General features: G+C 47.3%; 1 protein-coding gene across 7 annotated transcripts in view; it reads right to left on the bottom strand.

Moving 5' to 3' along the window:
* The window catches only part of RYR3 (ryanodine receptor 3), a 1,751,462-nt gene that overhangs the window by 28,426 nt on the left and 1,702,103 nt on the right, over positions 1 to 20,933 (bottom strand). For all 7 annotated transcript variants that reach the window (XM_069638568.1, XM_069638566.1, XM_069638573.1 and 4 more), the window contains one exon: positions 7,487 to 7,538. In XM_069638568.1, coding sequence (XP_069494669.1) covers positions 7,487 to 7,538 — 52 coding nt within the window. The remainder of the gene's footprint in view (positions 1 to 7,486; positions 7,539 to 20,933) is intronic.

Raw genomic sequence — 20,933 nt, 5'->3', positions numbered from 1 at the left:
CTACATTAGTTCGGGCCACCCAATGTCTGACCTGCAGGTATTCAAATCTGTCTACGTCTTCCTCCATGTAGGCCTACACTGCTCAAACGTGAGAGGATGATTATCTCTGTACATCTGGCCCAACCAATACAACTCCCCCCCCCCCTTCCACCGGGTGAACTGCCCTGTGTCCATCCCAGGAGAAACCTCAGTATTATTCCAGGGATCCATCAAAGGTGAGGGAAAAGTGGTGGTAGCGTATCTGCATGCTGCTTTATTACAATATTCCAGTGTGGCTCTAGACCCGGAGGCACTCCCGCTCGCAGCCTCATTAGGGCACGCATGGCGTAATAACCCGCTTTGTGATGCGTAAGTGCAGTGCTGGATGTCGCAAGAGTCCCTACTGGGAACTCGGGCCCGTGCCTGGTATCTCTTGCGATAGCGGGGCAGAAGGTCACTAGGGCCCCTCCCGTGTAGTAAACCTTTAAAAGAGACACTGACATGGGATGCCCTTGAAAGAAAAGACTGTTCACTTACCTTTTTCCTTGACGCAATAAAATGTTGGTCTTCTTCTGTGAGATCTTCTCCGAAAGTGGCCTTCCAGCACTCGCGCAGCAGGTCTGCCACACTTACGACCTCCCCAACCAAAATAGCCAAAATGTGTGCGGGTGTGCAGAGGAAGAACTCTGTGGGCACCCTGAGCACCTGCCGCAGAGGTTATATTAAAAGTAGATTGGCTTATAGCATAAGGCTTGCAGTTCACTCACCCACCTAGTGAATTTAAAAGCCACCAAGAAGGCTGTTTTCAAAGAGAGAAGCCATAAGGGACAAGAGTGCATAGGCTCAAAGGGAGCCTCCATCAGAAATGTCAGAACCAGATTAAGGTCCCAATCTGGGACAACAAAGGAATTGTGCTATTACCAGGATCTTACAAAATGAGCCTTGATCCGGGGATCTTTTAAAGACAGACAAGGCTGCCAAATACCTTTTGACTCTGGTGACCTAAAAGCCTGCTCAGGCCAGTGACAGAAGGAACTCCATCGCTGTAGTGGTGGGGCAAGAGATGGGGTCAATCTCGCATTCCCTGCACAACGCCTCAAATCTTCTCTATCTGTACGGGTACAAAGATCTTGTAGATAGTCTGCGTGCAGCAAGCAACACCTCAAGTACTTCTTCAGAGAGGTCCCAGTCATCATATCTCATCCTCGCGTGTAGGTTGAGGGATTCTGGGGTCAGATGGAGTATCCAGCCTTCTGACTGTGTTAGGAGATCCGGACGCCGAGGCAGCCAGTGAGGTGGACAGATGGACGGTTCCAAGAGGTCGGAGTACCACGTTCTCCTCGCACAGTCTGGGGCGATCAAGATCATGGTCGCTCGAAACCTCTTCAACCTCCGGAGAACTCATGGAATGGTTGGAATTGGAGGGAATGCGTAAAGGAGAGGGAAGGTCCAATCCATCAGAAATGCATCTCCCAGTCACCGTTCGCTGGGAATTCCCTCGAGCAAAACTGTTCACATTTCCTGTTGTACTCTGTTGCGAACAGAACCACTGCTGGGATACCCCAGAGAGCCAAGACCAACTCTAGGACTTCCTGGCACACTTCCCACTCATACAAGACAATGCTCTGCCTGCTCAGAGCATCCGCCAAGTTGTTCTCTGTGCCTGCCAGATGAACTGCCGAGACTGAGATCCTGTTCTCCATCAACCAGAACCAAAGCATCATTGCATCTGTGCAGAGGGGGCAAGAGTGCACACCACCTTGCTTGCGACTGTGTTGTCTGTCCGAACGAGGACATGTTTCCCCTGCAGAGACAGGGCAAATGTTTTCATGGCAAGCCTGATAGCTCACAACTCCAGCCTGTTAATGTGCCACCTGGTTTCTGTCGCTGGCCAGAGGCCGCTCACCTGCAAATTCTCGCAGTGAGCATCCCAACCCTTCAGAGACGCATTTATGACCACTCAGGTCTGAGGGCAAGGAGGCCAGAAGGGTTCCCCCGCTAAGAGACTGTTGCGGTCCACCCACCAGGGCAGGTTGTTGACCACTGATGCGGACACCGTAGGAGATCCGAGAGAGAACCAAGGTACTGAGACCACTGATCCCTCAGTAGTCATTGTAGGATCTCATGTACAATCTAGCCTCTGGCACGAGAAAAATGCAGGAGGCCATGAGGCCAAGGAGGCGGAGGAAGGAAGCCGTTGGTAGAGTGGCATGGTTCCAAAACAAGTCAACCATTTGTGTCAAGCTGACTACTCTCTACTCGGGAGGGAAGGCTTTCCCCACCTCGTTGTCGATGAACTGGATCCTCTGGACTGGTGTCATGTGGGACTTCTTTAAATTTAGGGAGAAGCCCAGCTTGTGCAGCAGCAAGCTGGACTGCTCTAAATGGGGCATGACCTGCTCTGCAGACTTTCCCTCAGATCAGCCACTTGTCCTGGTATGGTAATACGTGGACCCTGGATCTCCTGAGGTGAGCCGCAACTACCGCCATGAGCTTGGTGAAGACCCTTGGGGAAGAGGTCAGACCAAAAGCAAGCACCTTGAACTGATAGTGCATATCTCCCATGGTGAACCTTAGGAACTTCCTGTGCTTTTAGTGGATCGGCACATGGAAATAAGCGCCCTGTAGGTCTACTGACACCAGCCAGTCCTGTAGTTCGAGAGCGTGGAGAATCTCGCTCAACGTCACGATCCTGGATTTGTCTTTCCTCAAGAATTTGTTCAAGGCCCTGAGGTCTACAATGAGACAGAGACCTCCTCCCTTCTTGGGTACCAGGAAATACCGGGAATACCAGCCTGATCCTCTCTGCTTGGGAAGTACCTCTTCCACTGCATCCTTCAACAACAGGGCACTCAGATCTTACTGGAGCTACCGTCCCAGTTGGATTGGGGGTGGGGGCAGTCTGTCTGGTGTTTTTTTTACATATGGCAGACAATAGCCCCAATGAATGAGCTGAAGAGCCCAGACATCAGAAGTAATTCCCTGTCACTGGAGCAAATGCTCTATCAACCGTCCTCCAACCTGTCCACGGTGAGAGGGGAAAATCAAAGCAGCTTAGGAGTCTGGGTCGCCCATGCTGCTGACACGCTGCCTGTTGACCTCTAGAAGCCCCTCTGCCCCTTCCAGGTGAGGTGGGGTTGGAGAAATGCTTCTGCACTTGCCTGGCCGGTGGGAGCTGTGCTCTCTCTGGCATAAGGAGCATATCTCCTGTAGCCCAGTGCCCTAGAGGCGAAGCTAAATGCAGGTTTGGCTGGCTGCGCAGCTAGGCCTAGGGATTTAGCAGCAATTTTGGATTCCTTAAAATGTTCTAAGGCATCATTGGCTTTCTGAACGAGTAGATCGCCCTTGAAGGGCATGTCCAGAAGCTTGACTTTAAATAGGCCTGTCTTCTTAGTTTTATGGCTGACGCCATAGATCGGCCCATACAGTCGGCCATGTCCAGGCCTGTTCCCAGTGACTGTCTGGCTACCTCTTTTCCATCTTCCACTAGCTGTAGGAAGCCCTCACGCATTTCTCCTTCTGGGACATACGTAGCAGCATTTTCAACTGCTGTCCATAGACCGAAGGAATACTTTGCAAAACTGTTTGCCACATTTGTAGCTTTTAGTGCCATGCTACCTGAAGTAAATGCTTTCTTTGCTAAGTCATCTACTTTTTTTGCTTCCATGTCGGGAGGCAGAGTGAACGTAGAAGATGCAGGCCTAGAAGAGACAGTAGCACCTGCATAACAAGCCCCTCTGGGGAAGGGTGAGAGGAGAGGTATGAAGGGTCTCCTCTAGCCAGCCTGTATTTCCCCGGAAATGGTGGCACTGACGGGAGGACTGGAACAAGGGTTTTGCCACATAATTGGTTAAAGGATCGGCAATGGCCTTGTTTAAGGGCACATTACGTTCTGTGGTGAGGCCTTCATCTAAAATGTCAATAAGGTCATAACAGGCGCCACAGATGAATGCAATCCCATGGTGTCAATACCCCTTTCTACTAAAGCCCTGAATTTAAAAGTATTATGAAGCTAGTATTGGCATTGCTGAAATTCGAGGTCTGGGGAGCAGTCCAAACCGCTGGCGTCCTGGAGGTTTTGAGCCAGTTGTAAAAGCTGATTCTGGCCGTCAAAATAATCGACCCCCCTAAACACAAGTAAATAGGGTCAACAACCCCCTGCTCATAGGCGTCATTACCGCTGACGATAACTGCCATATAAATTCGGCCTGGGATTGTGGGGTGAATGTTTTCTCGACAAACGTCGACATCGAGGGTTTGTCTCTCGGTGCCGATATGGTGGATGTCGGTGTCGATCAGAATCGAGGCGCCGTAGCGTCGACATCCTTGGATGCGTGGGGTTGATCCGGCTTCCACTGGATCTCTTTCTGTGTCAAAAGATTCATCGCATTGACATTGTTCGTACCGGGGCACTCGAGGGCTCAGGTATAACAAGCGCCGCTCTTGGCTCCGAAGCCTGCTGCGTGGGGGGGGGTTAGCCGTGCTGACTGCAGCATGCTTTTTGAACATGTCAAGCATCAAGGATTTGAAATCCCCCCTCTCTTGGTGGGTGGTAGGCCCAGCCAGCGGCTTACCTTTATCTGTCGACGACTCGGAGTCCTGACGGTGGCTCCTTGAGTGGGACTGTGTCTTCTTACGCCTATGTTCTTTCTCTGTGGGGGGTGCCCCTCAGTTTCAGCCTCCAAAAGACCAAACCATCGACTGCACCAGTGATTTTGAAGACGGTTGACCCACAGCGAGTTTCGCAGCTCAATCGTGTAGGGTTTTGGGTTGGTTTTTGGTGCAAAACGATCACCCGTCAGTCCTGTGACCCGTGCCGAGGCACCAGAGACACAACTTGTGTGGGTCAGTTATGGACACCTTGATGACACAATCGGAACACTGTTCTAACAAAAACATTGAGTGAGTCCCAAGCAGCGTGTTAGCGCAGAAAAAAGGAACTGTGGTTGGGGCATAGTGACATGGTATTTATACAACACCTGACGCCACGTCCAGAGCCGATGACCAGACGCTGAGCAAGATGGATTGATGGTCGACGGCAGGGGTCGAGGTCCACTACACCCCCTGTCGGAAATGTTCCAAAGCAGCAAAACTGGAGGGAATATCTATGAGATAAAGAATCTGTGGGAGAAAGGCTATCCATTGAAAGGAGAATTTATACTTGGCCCGTCTAAAGGCTGAGGGGTAGGGAGAATGGATGTCATTCTATTCATGTATTTATTGTTTATTGATAAGACACCATCTGTGAAACATCACTTCGGGGTATCATGTGGTGCACACACTGTATGTTTCTCATATTTCTACTTCACTCCTTTATGTCCAGGTCTGCTTTAAAAAGTGGACTCCTTACTTGTGGCTTTCGAGTGTGTTTCAGTATTGCTTATTAGATAACATATCGTCCATGCCCAAAAACGACTTAAAAGTAATTTTTTCTATATGATTCTTCATAATCCCTACAAAAAAGCAGTCCAATACATTTCCTTGGAAAATTGAATCATGTCCCTCTTTCAAACCAAAGTGTTGGGAACTCAGTAAGACTTGGTTTATATCTCCAGACTTGGGCCTGGGCATGGGGCTATGGATAAGACGCTCTGCTTATATCAGGAAGGTTTGGGATTGTGTAACCTTTTGCATGAAGTTCCATAGGGTGACTCTCAAGAGGAAGGGGGTTAGATATGGGCTTGGTAGAGCTGGGACACTAATATATGTTCTCCCAATGTCACTGTGCCCCACCAGTGGTATCCAGAAACCTTTGTGTCAAAAAATAGAAAAGGGCAGTAGAGGAGGGGAAAGGGCAACAAGCTGTCAGGTAAGAAAATAACTAAGGGGTTGGGACGTAGTTTGAGAGTTTGCATGCCAATCAGTGGAAAGTACTTCCAGCCATACGCTGTGGCTACAGATCAATAGACAATTATAGCGTGTTTCCTCCAGCAATAATAACCCGTTCCCACGCTGCACCGGGTAGTAACAGCCTGAGGCCCTAGTTAATAGGCCTGAGTGAAGTGAGGGCTTATAACGAGGGTTCCCAGGCTGTTACCACCCGGAACAGTCTAGATATGGGGTGCTCAGTGCTAGAAGCATCCTGGGTTTGCTAACTCGGGTGCTGAGAGCAATACTTCTTCTCTTCAATACCAGGGAGTGGCAAGCATGGCTGCAAAGGAAAAGGAAGGCAGGGTTTTATGTAGATCCCCTCTCTCACTTCCTTGGTGGGCTACGCAGGCTGTGGTTGGTGAACTGGAGAGGCAGAGGCGCACTGCTAAGTGAAGCTGTCGGGGTCAGCCAGGCTTCGAGAGATGCAGAAGTGGGAGAGCATGAGTGAGTGGCTGGTCTCGACAGAAAGGCTGGGGGTTCAGAGGAGTATGCAGCTTGCTCCAAATCGGGGCTTGGATCATTAGTTTGAACCATGGTTTGGAGCAGCCTTATTGGCTGCCGCATCTCCCAAGGGTGCCAATTTCTCTTTATGCACATGTGTCCCGAAAGTGTGGATTCAAGACCCTTACCGCAGGAGAAGCCTGCATTGTGTGCTTCTTTTTCTTCTTACAGCTTCCAGATCTCTAGCCAATCAGTAAGCTTTGACTGGAGCCCCTAACCACCTGTCAAGGCTGCTTTCCAAGCTTCCCTTTGTGCACCAGGCAAGTAGACATGGACAAGCCAGCCATAGGACCCGCCAGGTGAGGCTACACTTTTTGCCCTCACACAAGCTCTAATCGCATTAGAGTCCTTACCATTTGGCTCTAATGCGGGACCAATAACTTGGGCGGCAATGCCCTTCCATCCAAGAGCCCCCTGGTTCTGGCTCTTATGCTTCAACAAATAGTAGTTACTACAGCTGGTCCGGGTCGTGGGGGGGAGGGGGTCGGGGAGCTGGGTTCTTGATTTCGGTAGCAACTCTGATCCATGGATTTACCAAACTTGTGTTTGTTAATTCTGATTCTGTCTCATATTGATAAATACCTGTGTAAAAACTAAACTATAGGAATTTACACAGAGGGACAAAAAATAACTGACAAGAGAACTATTCACGCAGCTAAAGAACTTATTTGTCACTATATGAAACCATTTGCTAAACTGCTTTTTGGCGATACGATAAACCTTCACCAACGTGTCTATGGTTTTTATTTATTTATTTGTAAAGCACGCAAAGCCCAGATGCAACTAGGCGCTGAGACATGCTTAAGAGTATGGTTACATGCTTAAGAGTATTGCCCAGAGATTTGATGTCAATGCCCTGATTCGCAGTTTCTGTGTCCTGATGACTTGTATATGTGGTGTGTATTTTTGCAATTTGAAAGGCACATAGAAATGCAATGCAAAGTGTAGGAATCACACACATGTGTGTTAGGAAGTGCAAGGCCGTACACACGTGGCTGTATAACAGCTGATCGGCTCTGGATACCAGCAATGCAACACGGCTGCAAAAGCCCTGGGGTTTTGCTGGAGTTAAATAGGAAAGTGCACAAGATACAAGGAGAAGCAGATGAAAGGTGCCAGCGCCGCCTCCACTTACCTGACCAGTATGTTCTGTCTCATCCTTGTTGATGATGTACATCAAGAAGAACCTGCAAGAAGCAGAGTACATGGAGATTAAACACAGACACTGACACAGTGAACGACCACTAGGACTATTCAGCGTGGAGAGTGCAAGCAATGTCCACCTGAGCGTTATCATTGGCTAGATCAGTACCACACTAGCTACCCCCCCCCCACCCTTCTAGTCCTTGTGAAGTTTTAACCAAGTGTTGAAGCTTTTTATATGGCTGGGTATGTCCTCAGCCGTGGTATCAGCACACACGTCTTTCTAGACTTTCGGCCCTAGACCACAACCTCACCCCCGCTAAACCTGTACCTCAAGCCCTACCATTGCTGCATCATTGGGACTCCCTTTCTACACACACTGCCCACAGCACTGCATGCTTGACCCGCTGCTTTTCTATCAGCACTGCAATGCCATCTCTTCAGACTGCCCCCCTTGACAGCTCAGAATCGCCACTTCCACCTTTGATAACTGGCCACCTTATCTTCTGCTGCAGCGTCAGGACTGAAGCTCCTCCTGGAAGACTAGATGTCCTGGACCACTGCTTCTGTCTTTGGTAACCTTTCACCGTAACCTCTTTACAAACATTAGAGTACATTACCCTTTTGTTGAACCGTATCCCTTGCATGTGAAATCGCATGGCATCTTTAACCAAGTGCCTACATTACCCCCCCTCCCCGCGGTTTGGGTATGTTTGACCTTGTGCAAATTGCCCTCTGCAATTTGACCTAAAAACATTTGACCAAATTGACCTCTATTGTTAAGGATGCGGGGGCCACCCCTGCAACCCCCTTTTTACCTACTTACATGAACATTAGGAGCGGCGAACACCCCCCGCACCTCATGTTCAGGTAAGTAGGTATTAGCCTATTTGACCTAAAACAAAAAGGTACATTTGGACCGGATGCAAAAAAAGGTCAATTTGGACCGATCAGAAAAGGTCAATTTGGTCAAAAGGTCAAATGTTTTAGGTCAAATAAGCTAATACCCTTCCTGCAGCCCCCAACACATATTGTGCAGCCGAAGCTCACTTACCAAGCATAGCAAGGCGGAGGCTGCATTTCCTTAGGTGCCACCTTTCATCCTCATTCGAGGCTTTGCTATGCGTTTCCTGCTCACCCGTGCATGCCATAGCGTGATCTAAGCGAGGCAAGCAGGTCTTTATCAAGGGCAGTGACGAGCCAAGCATAATCCCTTTAATATCCATCACAGTATTCTTAGCCCTTGCTCCCCTTCCTTCACAAAGGTTGGGATCTACCTGCACCAGGGGCCGGCCCAGAAACGACACTCGCTTTAAGAGCTAAGGCGAGCCATGTCCCTCGACATACAGGCCCCACTCCTTTAAACATCCCCTGCACCCGCCATCTTGTACAATGAATGTTGGGGCACAGCACATGCTCGTAGGTGGCGGGAGTTGTGAAGGCAAGAACAAGTTTTAAGTGTACAGAGATCACAATGAAGGTTTTTTCCTTATACGGGCTTCCTTCCCTTCCTCCTTCCCAGCTGGTAACCAAACAGACTATAAAGCACTAGGAGGGGGGTCAGAACATAAGCCAATCAGATTCCCACAAACCATTTCCACAGAACTTGCTGGCCAAAATATGCTTTCGATCTCTGGTAGAAAGGATAACGAGTGGCCCATTTAGGAACTCTACAAATGCCTGGGGCGAGGACACGTCTCTGAAAAGCCACCAGTGCTACCTTTGCTCTGGTGAAATATGCTCATAAGATCTGGGGAACAGGAATCATGCAAAGTTTGTAAGAACAAAAAATACATAAGCAATCCTTGCAAATAAAAAACGCTTTTGGTGCTTTCTGGGCAGATGCAATGCAACCATTTGTAATAGAGGAGCAGAAGATATGCAGTATTTAGTTCTAAATCTAAAATGCAGAGAAACATCTCACTTATGCAATGTTTCCCCAGCAAAAGGAGCATGAAAGATGGTCTGGGAAGCCCAAAAAATAATTTCCTGAGTAATATGAAAGTCAGCAAGGAGACAAGCAATACAAGAGGGCACTGCAGGAAGAGACATACTCCCCCTCTAATTAATTACGCAAGACTGGGAGACACAGCTTCTGCTGCAGCGACAGCTAGCAGAAAAACATTTTTACATCATAAAAAAACCTACGTAACTGTAAGACATAGGCTCAGGCTTTTTTGTCTAAGAGATTCTGATGGAAGATGTAAAATTAATTCAGGTGGAGGCTTCCTAACAAGGGTGTAGACATGATTCCCCATCCAATTGTCAAGTGACATATGGAGTTTGTTGCGCGTTTGCCATTATTCTGTCAACAATTATTCACAATACTGTCAGGAATAGAAAACGCGCCAAACTACTTCACCTGCCTGTGTTAGAGAAATAGTACAAACAGAGAAAGAAACATTAATTCTCTCACAGTGAGGAATTGCCATCTGGCAAGGGTGCAAAGTCCTGGCTTTTTTTGATTTGTATTAACAAATAGAATGATGAGGGCGATTTCGTCTCACAATGGGGACGATCTGCAAACCAGATTCTCCCTTTCCCGTCGCCTCCGTGCCAAAAGAATAGTAAACTAGTGCCTGCCGCATCAGTAGCCTGACCCGCGGCACCTGCTCTACTCGTGGCACAGAGTGGGTTCGAAAGGTCACGAGGTGCCCACTTGACAGCCATAGAGACAGCCAAGTCCCCGCAGCACAGAGGCAGCATATAAGATATGCCCCACTGCAGCCAAAATGTGTTTTTAAATAAGAATCTGTTTATGCAAAGAAAGAGAAGGACGTCATTCAATAACTAACCAATCAAACAGAATAGCAGTACAGCCATTTTAGTAAGCCACAGGAGTATGGACAGAAAACAATAGAACAAAAAGCCCAGCCCAAACATGATCCAAAAAAATACAATAAACAACGGGCAGTCGTCTAGATCTCACAGTATGCAAAGAACAAAAGGGTGGGGTACAGGATCAACCTTCAAGAGTTATAGTCCACAGGTTGTCCAACATATTTGTCTGCAATCTGATCAAAGGGTGCATTCCAACAGCAAGCTCTAATTCCCATGTACATAACTACATCGATAACATATAGCCCAGCATTTGTACACGCATTCAGGGGGGTTGTTGTCAAATGCCCCAACCATTGCAATTATCAACGCATTCCAGGCTTCTAAATTATCGGAGGTTTCACAGGCTCCCCTTTGTAGCGCTCTATACCACACTGCTGTCGCAGCCACAGACAATCTCCTCGAATCCGCCCCCCACAATGAGTACGATGGACCAGCTTTCAACCTCCAGCACATAGCAATCAGACGTTTGGCCAGTTACATACTAGATCCATCAATTTCACCACCCAGACTATTTTCCTTGGTCTGGCATACATGCTCAGAAGGCATTCCTCCGGCCTTCACTCAAACCTCGTAACTCCACCCCTTTCTAATGACCAATTAATAATTTTCCAAAATGTTTGTTTTACACTAAATTGCCAAACATGTGTATTAGATCTGCCTCATCCAATCCACACCTCAGACACACACCGTGAAATCCTGCTAGCAAACATCCTCATCCTATTCTGCATCATTACGTTCTATGCAGTACGTTTAATTGTAATAGTCTATGTCTGGCGTTCCTAGATACCATTTTCACATATACCAGAGCACATTCCCATTCTCGATCTTCAATAGTTATATGCGAATCTCTTTTCCACAGTTGTCTAATATGCATAGCGGTCTGCAACCCACACCTTCTCATAGCACTGCATACAATCTCCAGATGCACTTCCAACCATCTTCCAACTCATACAACTGTGACAGTATTTCATCACTTTCAGGTTCCATTGGTAAATCCTTCCATTTTTTACTAATAACTTTCGTCAGTCTCATAAATAACAGAAATTGCCCTACCCCCAGAGCTCAATACTCCATCACCACCAGGGAATCCATTTGCTAACCCTCCCTAAAGACATCACCACACGTGGCCAACCCCAAGACCTCCTATTCTCTCACACTCCTAACATCTCCTCTATTTGCGTGTAGAATTGCTGTTAACAGGAGCTACGGGCTATAGGGATCTGGCATCCAAAGCTATTTTGACATTCTATCCCAAACTGCTCTACCCAACTTCCGAAAAGTCGGGGTACATGGCAGACAGTTCTCTGGGATACACAGCGCCTCCTTTAATATAATCGGCGTGGTAGCTCGTTGCATTAGGTATACATCTAGGGCCATTTTCATCCACAACCACCAAGTCAAATATTGAAGTTGGGGTGCAAGAAAATTTTGTTTACAGCAAGGGAGCTGCATCCAGCCCTTCTCCCAGCTCCTGCAGAGGGTCGATAATGCTATCTTACAGCGTCCAGTTCCCCAAAGGAATCCCCTAGATTTAGAGTCCAATTGCTTAAACAACAAGTTAGCAAAATGATACAATAGCCGTGGCAACACAACCACCTTAATCGCTGCCGCAGGGCCCATTACTAATAGTGGCAGCTTTATCCAAAAAGTCATAGATCGCACTATCCCGTCCAATGCCCCGATCGTATTTCGCTTGTGCGTAGCTTCAAAATCTTGGCAAATGACAACCCCCAAATATTGGAAGGAATCCATAGTCCATTTGATACCCAAGTTCTGGAGGTCTTCCACCATTTTTGTGGCGAGCTTAGCAAGCAGGAAAAGATGTGACTTTTCTTTGCTCACTCTGATACCCAAAACCAATGCGAAATTGTCCAACACTTCCAGTACAAGTGCAGTTTCCTAGAGGTATAGTAACATATTGTCTGCATATAGTGAAATCAAATCAGTTCTCCCGTCCACTACTATACTTGCCGCTTGCAATTCAGCTCTTAAGTATACTGCCAGTGGTTCCAATGCCAAAATATACAACATTGGTGACAGTGGGCAGCCCTGTCTATTACCTCTCCTTATCACCCATGCCACAGAGATGTGTTTGCCCATTTTAACCCTAGCCATTGGTTCCAGATATATCAAGCAGACCTAGCGTAAACATCCTTCAGCTATTACAAAACCTCAGAGAGGGCGTACATCCAGGGCCAGTACGCTGAATCAAAAGCCTGAAGGGCATCCAAAGAGACCACTACATATTTGGCATCCGAGTGGCGGGTTCTATCAATAATGTGGTGCAACCTCCTCAGGTTGAGCGAGGTATTTCTATTTGGTACGACAGAACTAATCACCTAATGTATTCGCCCCTGCTAATTAATACTGCTGTTAAGATTTTGACATTCTGGTTCAGCATGGATAGAGGCCGATATGGACTCACATATATTTTCTTGTATAACTTAATTAGTTAAAGAACTGGTATGATGGTAGACTCATACACACTGATAGGTAAATAGCCCTGTTCATAGGTCTCCTTGTACACCTGCAGCAGTTTCGGTGTAAGGGCACTGCTGTATGGCTTACAGAATTCTGACGGTAATCTGCCCTCACCCAGTGTTCTCCCAGACTTAAAGGACCCAATGACCGCAGTAAGCTCCTCCATTGTCAAGGGTGCATCCAGCATTGTCGTCTGCTCAGATGTCAATCAAGGCAACTGTATTTGGGACAACGTAAAAGGAATCTCTTCTGACTTTACCTCACTGATTGCCCATAGAGTTTACCATAATAGCGACTGAAGAGTCTATTAATTTCACCCTGTGCCTTCACAATTCATCACATTGATCTGCCACAGAAGTAATTACGTCTCTAGGATTTTCTTTACGACACAACCATGCTAATAATCTAACTGATTTATCTCCTTCCCCAGGTAGTGTTCTTGAGTACACATTAAAGTCAAACTTTCGGAGTCTCTCCTAGGCCCCTACACACTTCTGCCTGAGAGCCATCAGATCACTTTCAGCAGAGGCAGGTCAATCCAGAAAGCTCTCAATTTTCGCAGTGTCAGGTTCTATCACCCCCAATTTGTCTATGAAGGACCTCCTAATACCTTAGCCAGTCTCCCCCCTCTCACCACCACCTGGAAATCCTCCCACAAGGTCTCCCATCTCTCTGCACTCATCTCATTCTATTCAAAGAACTGGACAATACTGTCCTTCAAGCAACCACAACATTTCACATCCATCATTGCTTCTGTGTTAGGGATTAGAGACAAAAGAGTGAACACTGAAGCATTACTGGAGATAGTTATTGTAAAATCAGAGGGGGAAGCTCCTTAACCATAGAGTAGGTTGGGAGGGCAAGGAGGAATCTGTGGGAGGAACATACATCAGAGAGAATATTACCAGAGGTAAGTAATTTGTTCTTCTAATAGATTGTGTCCTCCCACAGACTCCTCATCTCAGATAGACTCCCATTGCAGTAAGATATCATGGAGGAGGGAAGGCACACACTCCATGGCAATCATGTCATCACCTGTTGGAGCATAGTTCTGCCAAAAGGAGACTCATTTGCGGATACTGTGTCCAGGCAACAGTGTTTAGAGAACATGTGTATAGAAGACCACGTTATGGTCTGACAGATATTCTTTACAGGTGCTCCCATCTGAAGAGCTGAAGTAGTTGCCACTCCCCTAGTCGCATGTGCTCTGCAGCCTTCTGGAATCCGCTTACCAGCTCGTGTAGCATTTGGAAACAGAAAGCACTATCCATCTAGAAATGGTTTGCTTTGTTATTCCCTTGCCTGTCTTCGGCCAGTATAACCAATAAACAGCTGATCTTCCAGTCTGAATTGGTTTGTCCTTGCTATGTAAAACTTCAGAGCTCTTTTGGGGTTGAGTCTGTGCAGCATCTCTTCCTCCTTAGATGGTTGACTAGGTGGAGAAAAAGCTGGCAAACACATTTTTTGCGAAAAGTGAAACGCTGACACGACCTTCGGAAGGAACGAAGGGTGCACTCTAAGAGTCACTGTGTCCTTAGAAAAGACTGCAAAAGGTGGATTACATGACAGAGCCTGCCCTTCCCTCACACTTTGAGCTGAGGAAATGGTGTCCAGGAAGTCTGTTTTCCATCACGGGAGTCTTAGACGACACAAATGCTTTGGCTGAAATGGAGAACTCATAAGAAATAACAACACCAGGTTCAAGTCACATGCCGGCACCACGTAGGGCTTCAGAAGGGGGTGGTAGTCAGGCCTTTCAAAAATTGAACCACCAAGGGGATCATGGAGTATGGCCCTTGCTCTCGCATGGGCTTAAAAATTGATAGCGCCACTATGTAGCCCTTGACGATGGCGACATGAAAGCCTTTTCTTGCCAGATGAAGTAGAAAAGAGAACACCCTTGAGATGCTGCATAAAATGGGATCCACTTCCTGTGGTCTACACCAGCTGCAAAACATTTTCCAATGGCAGCTTCATATACAGCCTTAGTTGCTGGCCTTCTGACTGAGAGCAACACCTCATCACATTTTCCGGAAGGTCCCAATCCCTGTACCTTAGCTTTTAAGAAGCCGGAAGGTCAATCGTGTGTACGCTAAGGTGATGAATCAGCACCCTGTCCTGAGAGAGAAGGTCTGATATCCAGGGAAGACGATGTGGAGGACAGATGGCTATACCCAGAAGGTCCGGGTACCACGTCTTCCTGGCCCAGTCTGGGGCAATCAGGATCATGGCTGCCCGATACTTCTTCAGCCTCCTGATGACTTGAGGGATGATGGGAATCTGTGGAAATGCACCTAGGAACTGGAAATTCCAGGCCACCACAAATGCGTCTTGCAGTGCTCCATTCTGGGGAAATTTCCTGGAGCAGAAATGTTTGCACTTCCTGTTCACACTAAACACAAACTGATCCACTTGGGGGAGTTGCCCAGAGGGCGAGGATCTCTAGAAGGACTTCCTGGCACAGCTCCCACTCGTGGGAGACACCAAGCCCTGCCTGTTCAGGTTGTCCACCACCATATTCTCCTGCCTGGCGAGGGACATTGCCATCAATGAAATATTGCTCTGTAATGCACAGAACCAGAGCTGGATCGCACAGGGGGAGCACACAACCTCTCTTGCTGCTATAGTGCATAGCCCCTGTGTTGTCCATCATAATCAGGACAGTCTACCTCTTGATGGAGGGCAAGAAGGCCATCAGCGCCAGTCTGATCACCCTCAGCTACATTAGGTATATATGAAGTTTTGTCTCTGCCAGGGACTAGAACCCGCTCACCGTCAGCTCATTCAGGTGAGTGCCCAAGCCTTTCAGAGAGCCAAAACGGTTCTTCTGCCATTACATACTCCCTGCGAGGCCACCAAATGAGATCCTGAGTGACCCTGCTCGGTACTTGAATCAAGTACGTCGTACTGCAACCATTGAGATCCGAGGGCCCAGTGGAACAATCGCATTCTCAATCAGGCCTCTGGCACCAAGAAGATGCAGGATGCCATGAGGCTAAGCAACCGCAGGAAGTCTAGGGCTGGCAGGTATTGGGAATTCTGGAAACTGGTGACCATCTGCAGGATGTGTAGAGCACTGTCATTGGGAGGAAAATCCCTTCCAGAGGGAGAATCCAGGTCTGCTCTGATCAATTGAAGCGTTTGAGAAGGTGTCAGCTAAGACTTGTTTAAGTTGAGGGCGAAGCCCAGCTTCTGAAAGAGGTGCAATTGAAAAGATCCAGGACTTGATCTGGAGAAAGCGCCCTGGTTAACCAATCGTCCAGGAAGAGAGAGACATGAATCCCCCCTTCCAGAGAATGGCTGATACATCAGCCAACAGCTTAGTGAAGAACCCTTGGGCATGGGTAACACCGAAAGGCCGAACTCGAAACCGGTAGTGAGTGTTGCCTATGACGAGGCTCAAGTACTTCCTGTGCTTTGGATGGATCAACACATGGACGTAAGCATCCTGTAGGTTGAGAGGCACCAACCAATCATGAATTTTTAGGGCCTGGAGGACCTGCGAGAGTGTTACCATCTTGAAATTGTCCTTCCTGTGGAACTTGTTCAAGTGCCTTAGGTCCAAGATGGGTCGGAGACCTTTGTCCTTTGGGAGTTCCACCCCCTGTTCCTTTCTGTTACTGGTACCAAAAACTATGGCACTCTTCTCAAGAAGAGAGGAAACCTCTTTCAGGAGCAGTGGGTCTAGAGCAGGAAGTGGTATGTACAGAGGGGGGCAATCAGGTGGATGCTTTAAAAAAGGTAGGCAGTAACCTCGGCATACCGCCTGAAGTGCCCATGTCTCTGCTGAAGTAGTAATGCACTATTCATGAAAGTTGTAGGACAGAGGTCCCCAACAAATGTGGCATGGCAGAAGTCCTCAAAGAGGTTTTTGCGGCAGGGGCCGCACTGCAAGGGACGGATATGGAAGTGGTCTGTGCTTTACCTCCTCTACCTCTGGAGGGTTGAGCGAAACCTTTCTGACCTTGGCTGGTGATGGTCTGATTCCCTTTTTGGTAGTATCTATAAAAAACGAAAAGGCTTGCCTTTCCATTGAGAGGTAGTTCGAGCAGGCTGCCTTAACACCTCCCCTAAGCACTCTGCTGCAGTCTTGGAAGCCTGCAATTTCTCAAGACTGTTGTCTGCCTTTGGTCCAAATAAGTGTGACCCATCAAATGACATGTCAAGTAACTTAATTTCCAGATGGGGTTGAGCGGGCACAGCTTGCTTAAATATGACTTATTCAAGTGCCTTTTATGTCGTATTGTGAATTAATCGGTCCTGTTGCCAGATGATACTCCACTTGCACAGTGGAATTACACAGAGAATTAGCTAAATATTTGTCTGGATATGGTAACCCAAACAGCTGGAAGGACATGCGTGGATTCCCACTCTGAGTTCTTTGTTGTTTGGATCTATTGTATTCTATTCTTCTCATTTGGTGTAGAATAAAATGATTCTGTGATTCAACATGATTCAGATATTTGCAAATATTTTTTTCCAAAAAAGGGGGAAAAGGCCTGTGAAATTTACGTCTAATGCATTTTGGTCCCATTGACCATCTTCAGAGACAATTTCAGGCTTTGGTTTCTTTGCTTGGCATTAACCTTATCATTACATTCTCTGATCTGGAATCCATGGGTATATCTTACTTCCTTGCCTAATAAGTTCCTCAAGGGTTACTGCTATGGTGCCCTTCTTTTTCCTTCATACAAGCATATGTTCTATTAGTGAGAGATCCACACCCAAAGGATTTATTTTTCTGTAATCAGTTGGGAAAAAAAATGCAAGGCTGTTTTTTCCCAATGACAAGACATGTAAGGTTGGCATAGCCTTGCCCATGACCAAGTTATATGGCTTTGTGAGATGCATGTGATCAGCTACCTCTGGATTCGAGTTCAGAGAATCTGTGTTCCAGTCAAATCTCACTCATTTTGCAGGTTCAGCTGTAGGTCCCACTGAAAAAGATCTCTTCCAGAGAAAGGGAAATCAACAGGTATAGAATGCTGAACAGGCTTACAAGGATAAACATCCTTTGAAATGCATAATTATTGTATCGAAGAATTAACCAGACAGGGTTTGCATTGTTTTGTCAGTCACTATAGTGACCCACAATTACTCAGTCTGTCAATAGGACAATTTATAGGAGATGTATGCCCAGGATCTGTGTAGAATGGGAGGCAGGACCGACCATGCCAATCGTCCGTTGAGGGGAAGCCCTCGAAGTTGACTTTCAATTAAAAACAGGCCTAAGAACGTGCACAATATAGAAAAGGGCAGGTTGTGGACTGGGTGGCATGAAGAACAAACTCCAGAATGGTGATGGAAATCTTAACTCAAGCAGAGAGAACCCAGATGATGGTCTGGCAGTGGCTTGCTGAAGTACTGATTAACAGTTCCACATAAATCTGTTCCCCTGAATCTGGCAAAATGATGTGATCATCACATGGCATCGAGGAAGAAGAGGCTGTGCCATTCCTCTGCAATAGGCAGGGCCCGTGGAACATCTGGTACCAGTTAAGATATTGCTATTTCTCGTTGTGGCAAGTCTTTCCTCATGCATTCCTGCTTTTTTGCGGTCATTGTTTGCTCGCTTGTCAGAAGAATGATCAATACATGGTTCTGCTACCGATCTCAGTATCCAAGCATGTAAAGCCTTCCAAGAGCCTTCAGTGTTTGAAGCCTGAGAACTATTTATAAGACTCTGAAGTCTGATGAAGCACTGGTACTAATGGTTGGGTATAGTGGTTCCAGGAGGACGCTATGCTCTCCCTTTGAAGATGGTTGTGTTTATGGAGCATTAGCCACAGATGGGAAGGTCTTGCCTCTCAAAAGCTACCTGAGCGATGCCAATGGCTTGTGCAAATGGAAGAAGAAAGATGGGCTCCCCTCAGAGGTACCATTGTGACCTCATGAGAGTTGAATCCCAGTTTAAGGAGCAAACGCTTTTCCTTACTGTAGAGGCTCGCTCGCTTAGGTGCCCAGGATGTAGCTGCACTTAATGGGGTGCTTGAGGGTCTTGAAACAGGGCGGAATCCCTCACATCATCACCGAAAGCCACTCTGGGGTGAGTCCTGCATCCTCAACGAGGTTAGTACTATCTTGGCAGATAGAGGTGACCGCTGTAAAGAGGTGTCGAGGACAAGTCAGGCAGGCGCAACATAGATGAACTGGTGAAGGGCCCGGAACGATAATACATTTCTAGGACCCTATTGTTTATGGCATGCAACAGAGAGAGATGCAACTAGCTGAGTCAATTTAGAATATCCAATAAAATTGTGAACCATAGATAAATAACGTCACAAAAAAGGCAAGTAACCAAGGAATTGCCCCATGCAAAAGGCGCTACGTGGTCAACATGCATTTTCCTAACCTGCCTACGGGCTGAAAAAACAAAAGGTGTGACAGTAGTGGCCCCCATATATATATATATATAGGGGAGGCCAGCGTGTGGAGATGGGCAGTGCATGGAGAGACAGGTTTGTCTCTTAAAGAGACAGCACATCATTGTGAATGCCATTTGGTGCAGGTAAGTTCAAGCCATTTGGGAAGTAGGAAGAGCAGGGTGCCAGAGCCCTTCTTGCCAAGGTAAGGCAACTGAAGGGGATACACCATGTATACTAACGGTAGAGCTGAGTTATTGGGGGGCAATGGTTTAGCTGCTGAATTCTTTGCTGCACTATCACAGGTTTGAAGTCTTTTTCTCCATTCATATGAACATTTGAGAGGGGATGAGGGTCCAGCCACTTGAGCAAAGACTCTGCAGCGGTGGGTCAGTCACAAAGTTGTTGAGCTTCTATAGTGTAAGGGGAGTGAAGGCTACAGTGTCCTAAGGGACTCTGTGGTGGTGCTGGAAGGAGGTGCAACAACATCTTGAGACTTTTTTCAAGGATCAACCACATATGGGAAGTGATCAATAAGCTGTACGTGGAAAAGGACAGTAAGACTTGGGTGATGAGTGTGACATGGGGAAGCAGAAGGCCGATGTGCTAAGTCTTCACACGTGGAGAGCAATGGAGGGAAGAAAGAGCCTTGATGGGCTTACAGTGGGACGTGGCCAGATCTGTGGCCTGAGGAGTACAGTGAAAGGGGCAGCAACAGCTTCATCACCTGTTTGTGACAGTGCAGCTGCAATAGACCCCCAGTTTACTACCTATTTGCACAGCCTGAAGCAGCTTGAAATGCTCTGTGTGGAGGATGGAGGGCCTTGATAGTTTATTGATGAAGTGCATAGCAGGGCAATGGGGCAGCGCAGGAGATGGCATTCTTATTTTCTAAATATGTAAAGTGAGCACTATAATAATGGTGTGAGACTTGCAAGAATGCCTCGATAAACACTTTTTGAGTCAGGCAAGAGGTGAAGCTGGAGCAGAAGTTGAATTTATTCAACTACATTGTGAGGCAGCAAAGCCCTTCTCAGTTATGGGAGGGCAGTAGAGAAGCTAAGGTTAGGTGGAGGCATCAATTCCAAGGTTAATGAGGTAGGCAAGGTGTGGCTCAGGCCAATACATGGAGATAAAGTATTATTATTGAGGCTTTAGGTGAATAGGTTGCGAGCAGGAAGGGGTGGCTCAGCCCAACTGGTGGTTGGGACTCCTAGGTGCGGAGCAGTTTCAGCTTAACAATGGGCGAGGACAAAATATATATGGGGTCTTCAACTCAACAAGTTTTAGGAAGCATGGATAGGGCTGCAGTCCAACGGATGCTGATGACTCAGCAGTAAGAGAGCTTCATATAAACAAGGCATAAGAAAGCAAAGTCCAGAAGTGTTAAGGAAAGCAAGGTGCAGGGCGCTATTTCTGGACCAAAAGCGAGGAAAGAAAGACAAGAGGTGCGTCAGCTCCTCAGGGGTAAGGAAGAAAGGTATGGGGTCCGAACCAAGTAGGTAGCAGAGAAGAAAGGTGGCAAGTGATTTTGCCCAACAGGTGCATGGGAGACAGGTGGGGAGTCAACTGAGCAGGTTTCAAGGAAAAGGGTAGTGAGTGCTTCAGCTCAACAGGTGGCGTGGAAGCAGAGTCGTGGCAGGGCTTCAGTTCCACAGGTATTGAAGAAGCAAGGGTAAAGGGAGGATGGTGCCAGCTCAATAGGTGGCATGAAAGCAGAGTCATGGTAGGGATTCAGTTCCACAGGTATTGAAG

This window comes from Ambystoma mexicanum, chromosome 14, assembly GCF_040938575.1.
Source record: "Ambystoma mexicanum isolate Mex_15411 chromosome 14, UKY_AmexF1_1, whole genome shotgun sequence".
Classification (NCBI taxonomy): Eukaryota; Metazoa; Chordata; class Amphibia; order Caudata; family Ambystomatidae; genus Ambystoma; species Ambystoma mexicanum.
This window is presented reverse-complemented; position numbering and strand designations above follow the sequence as displayed.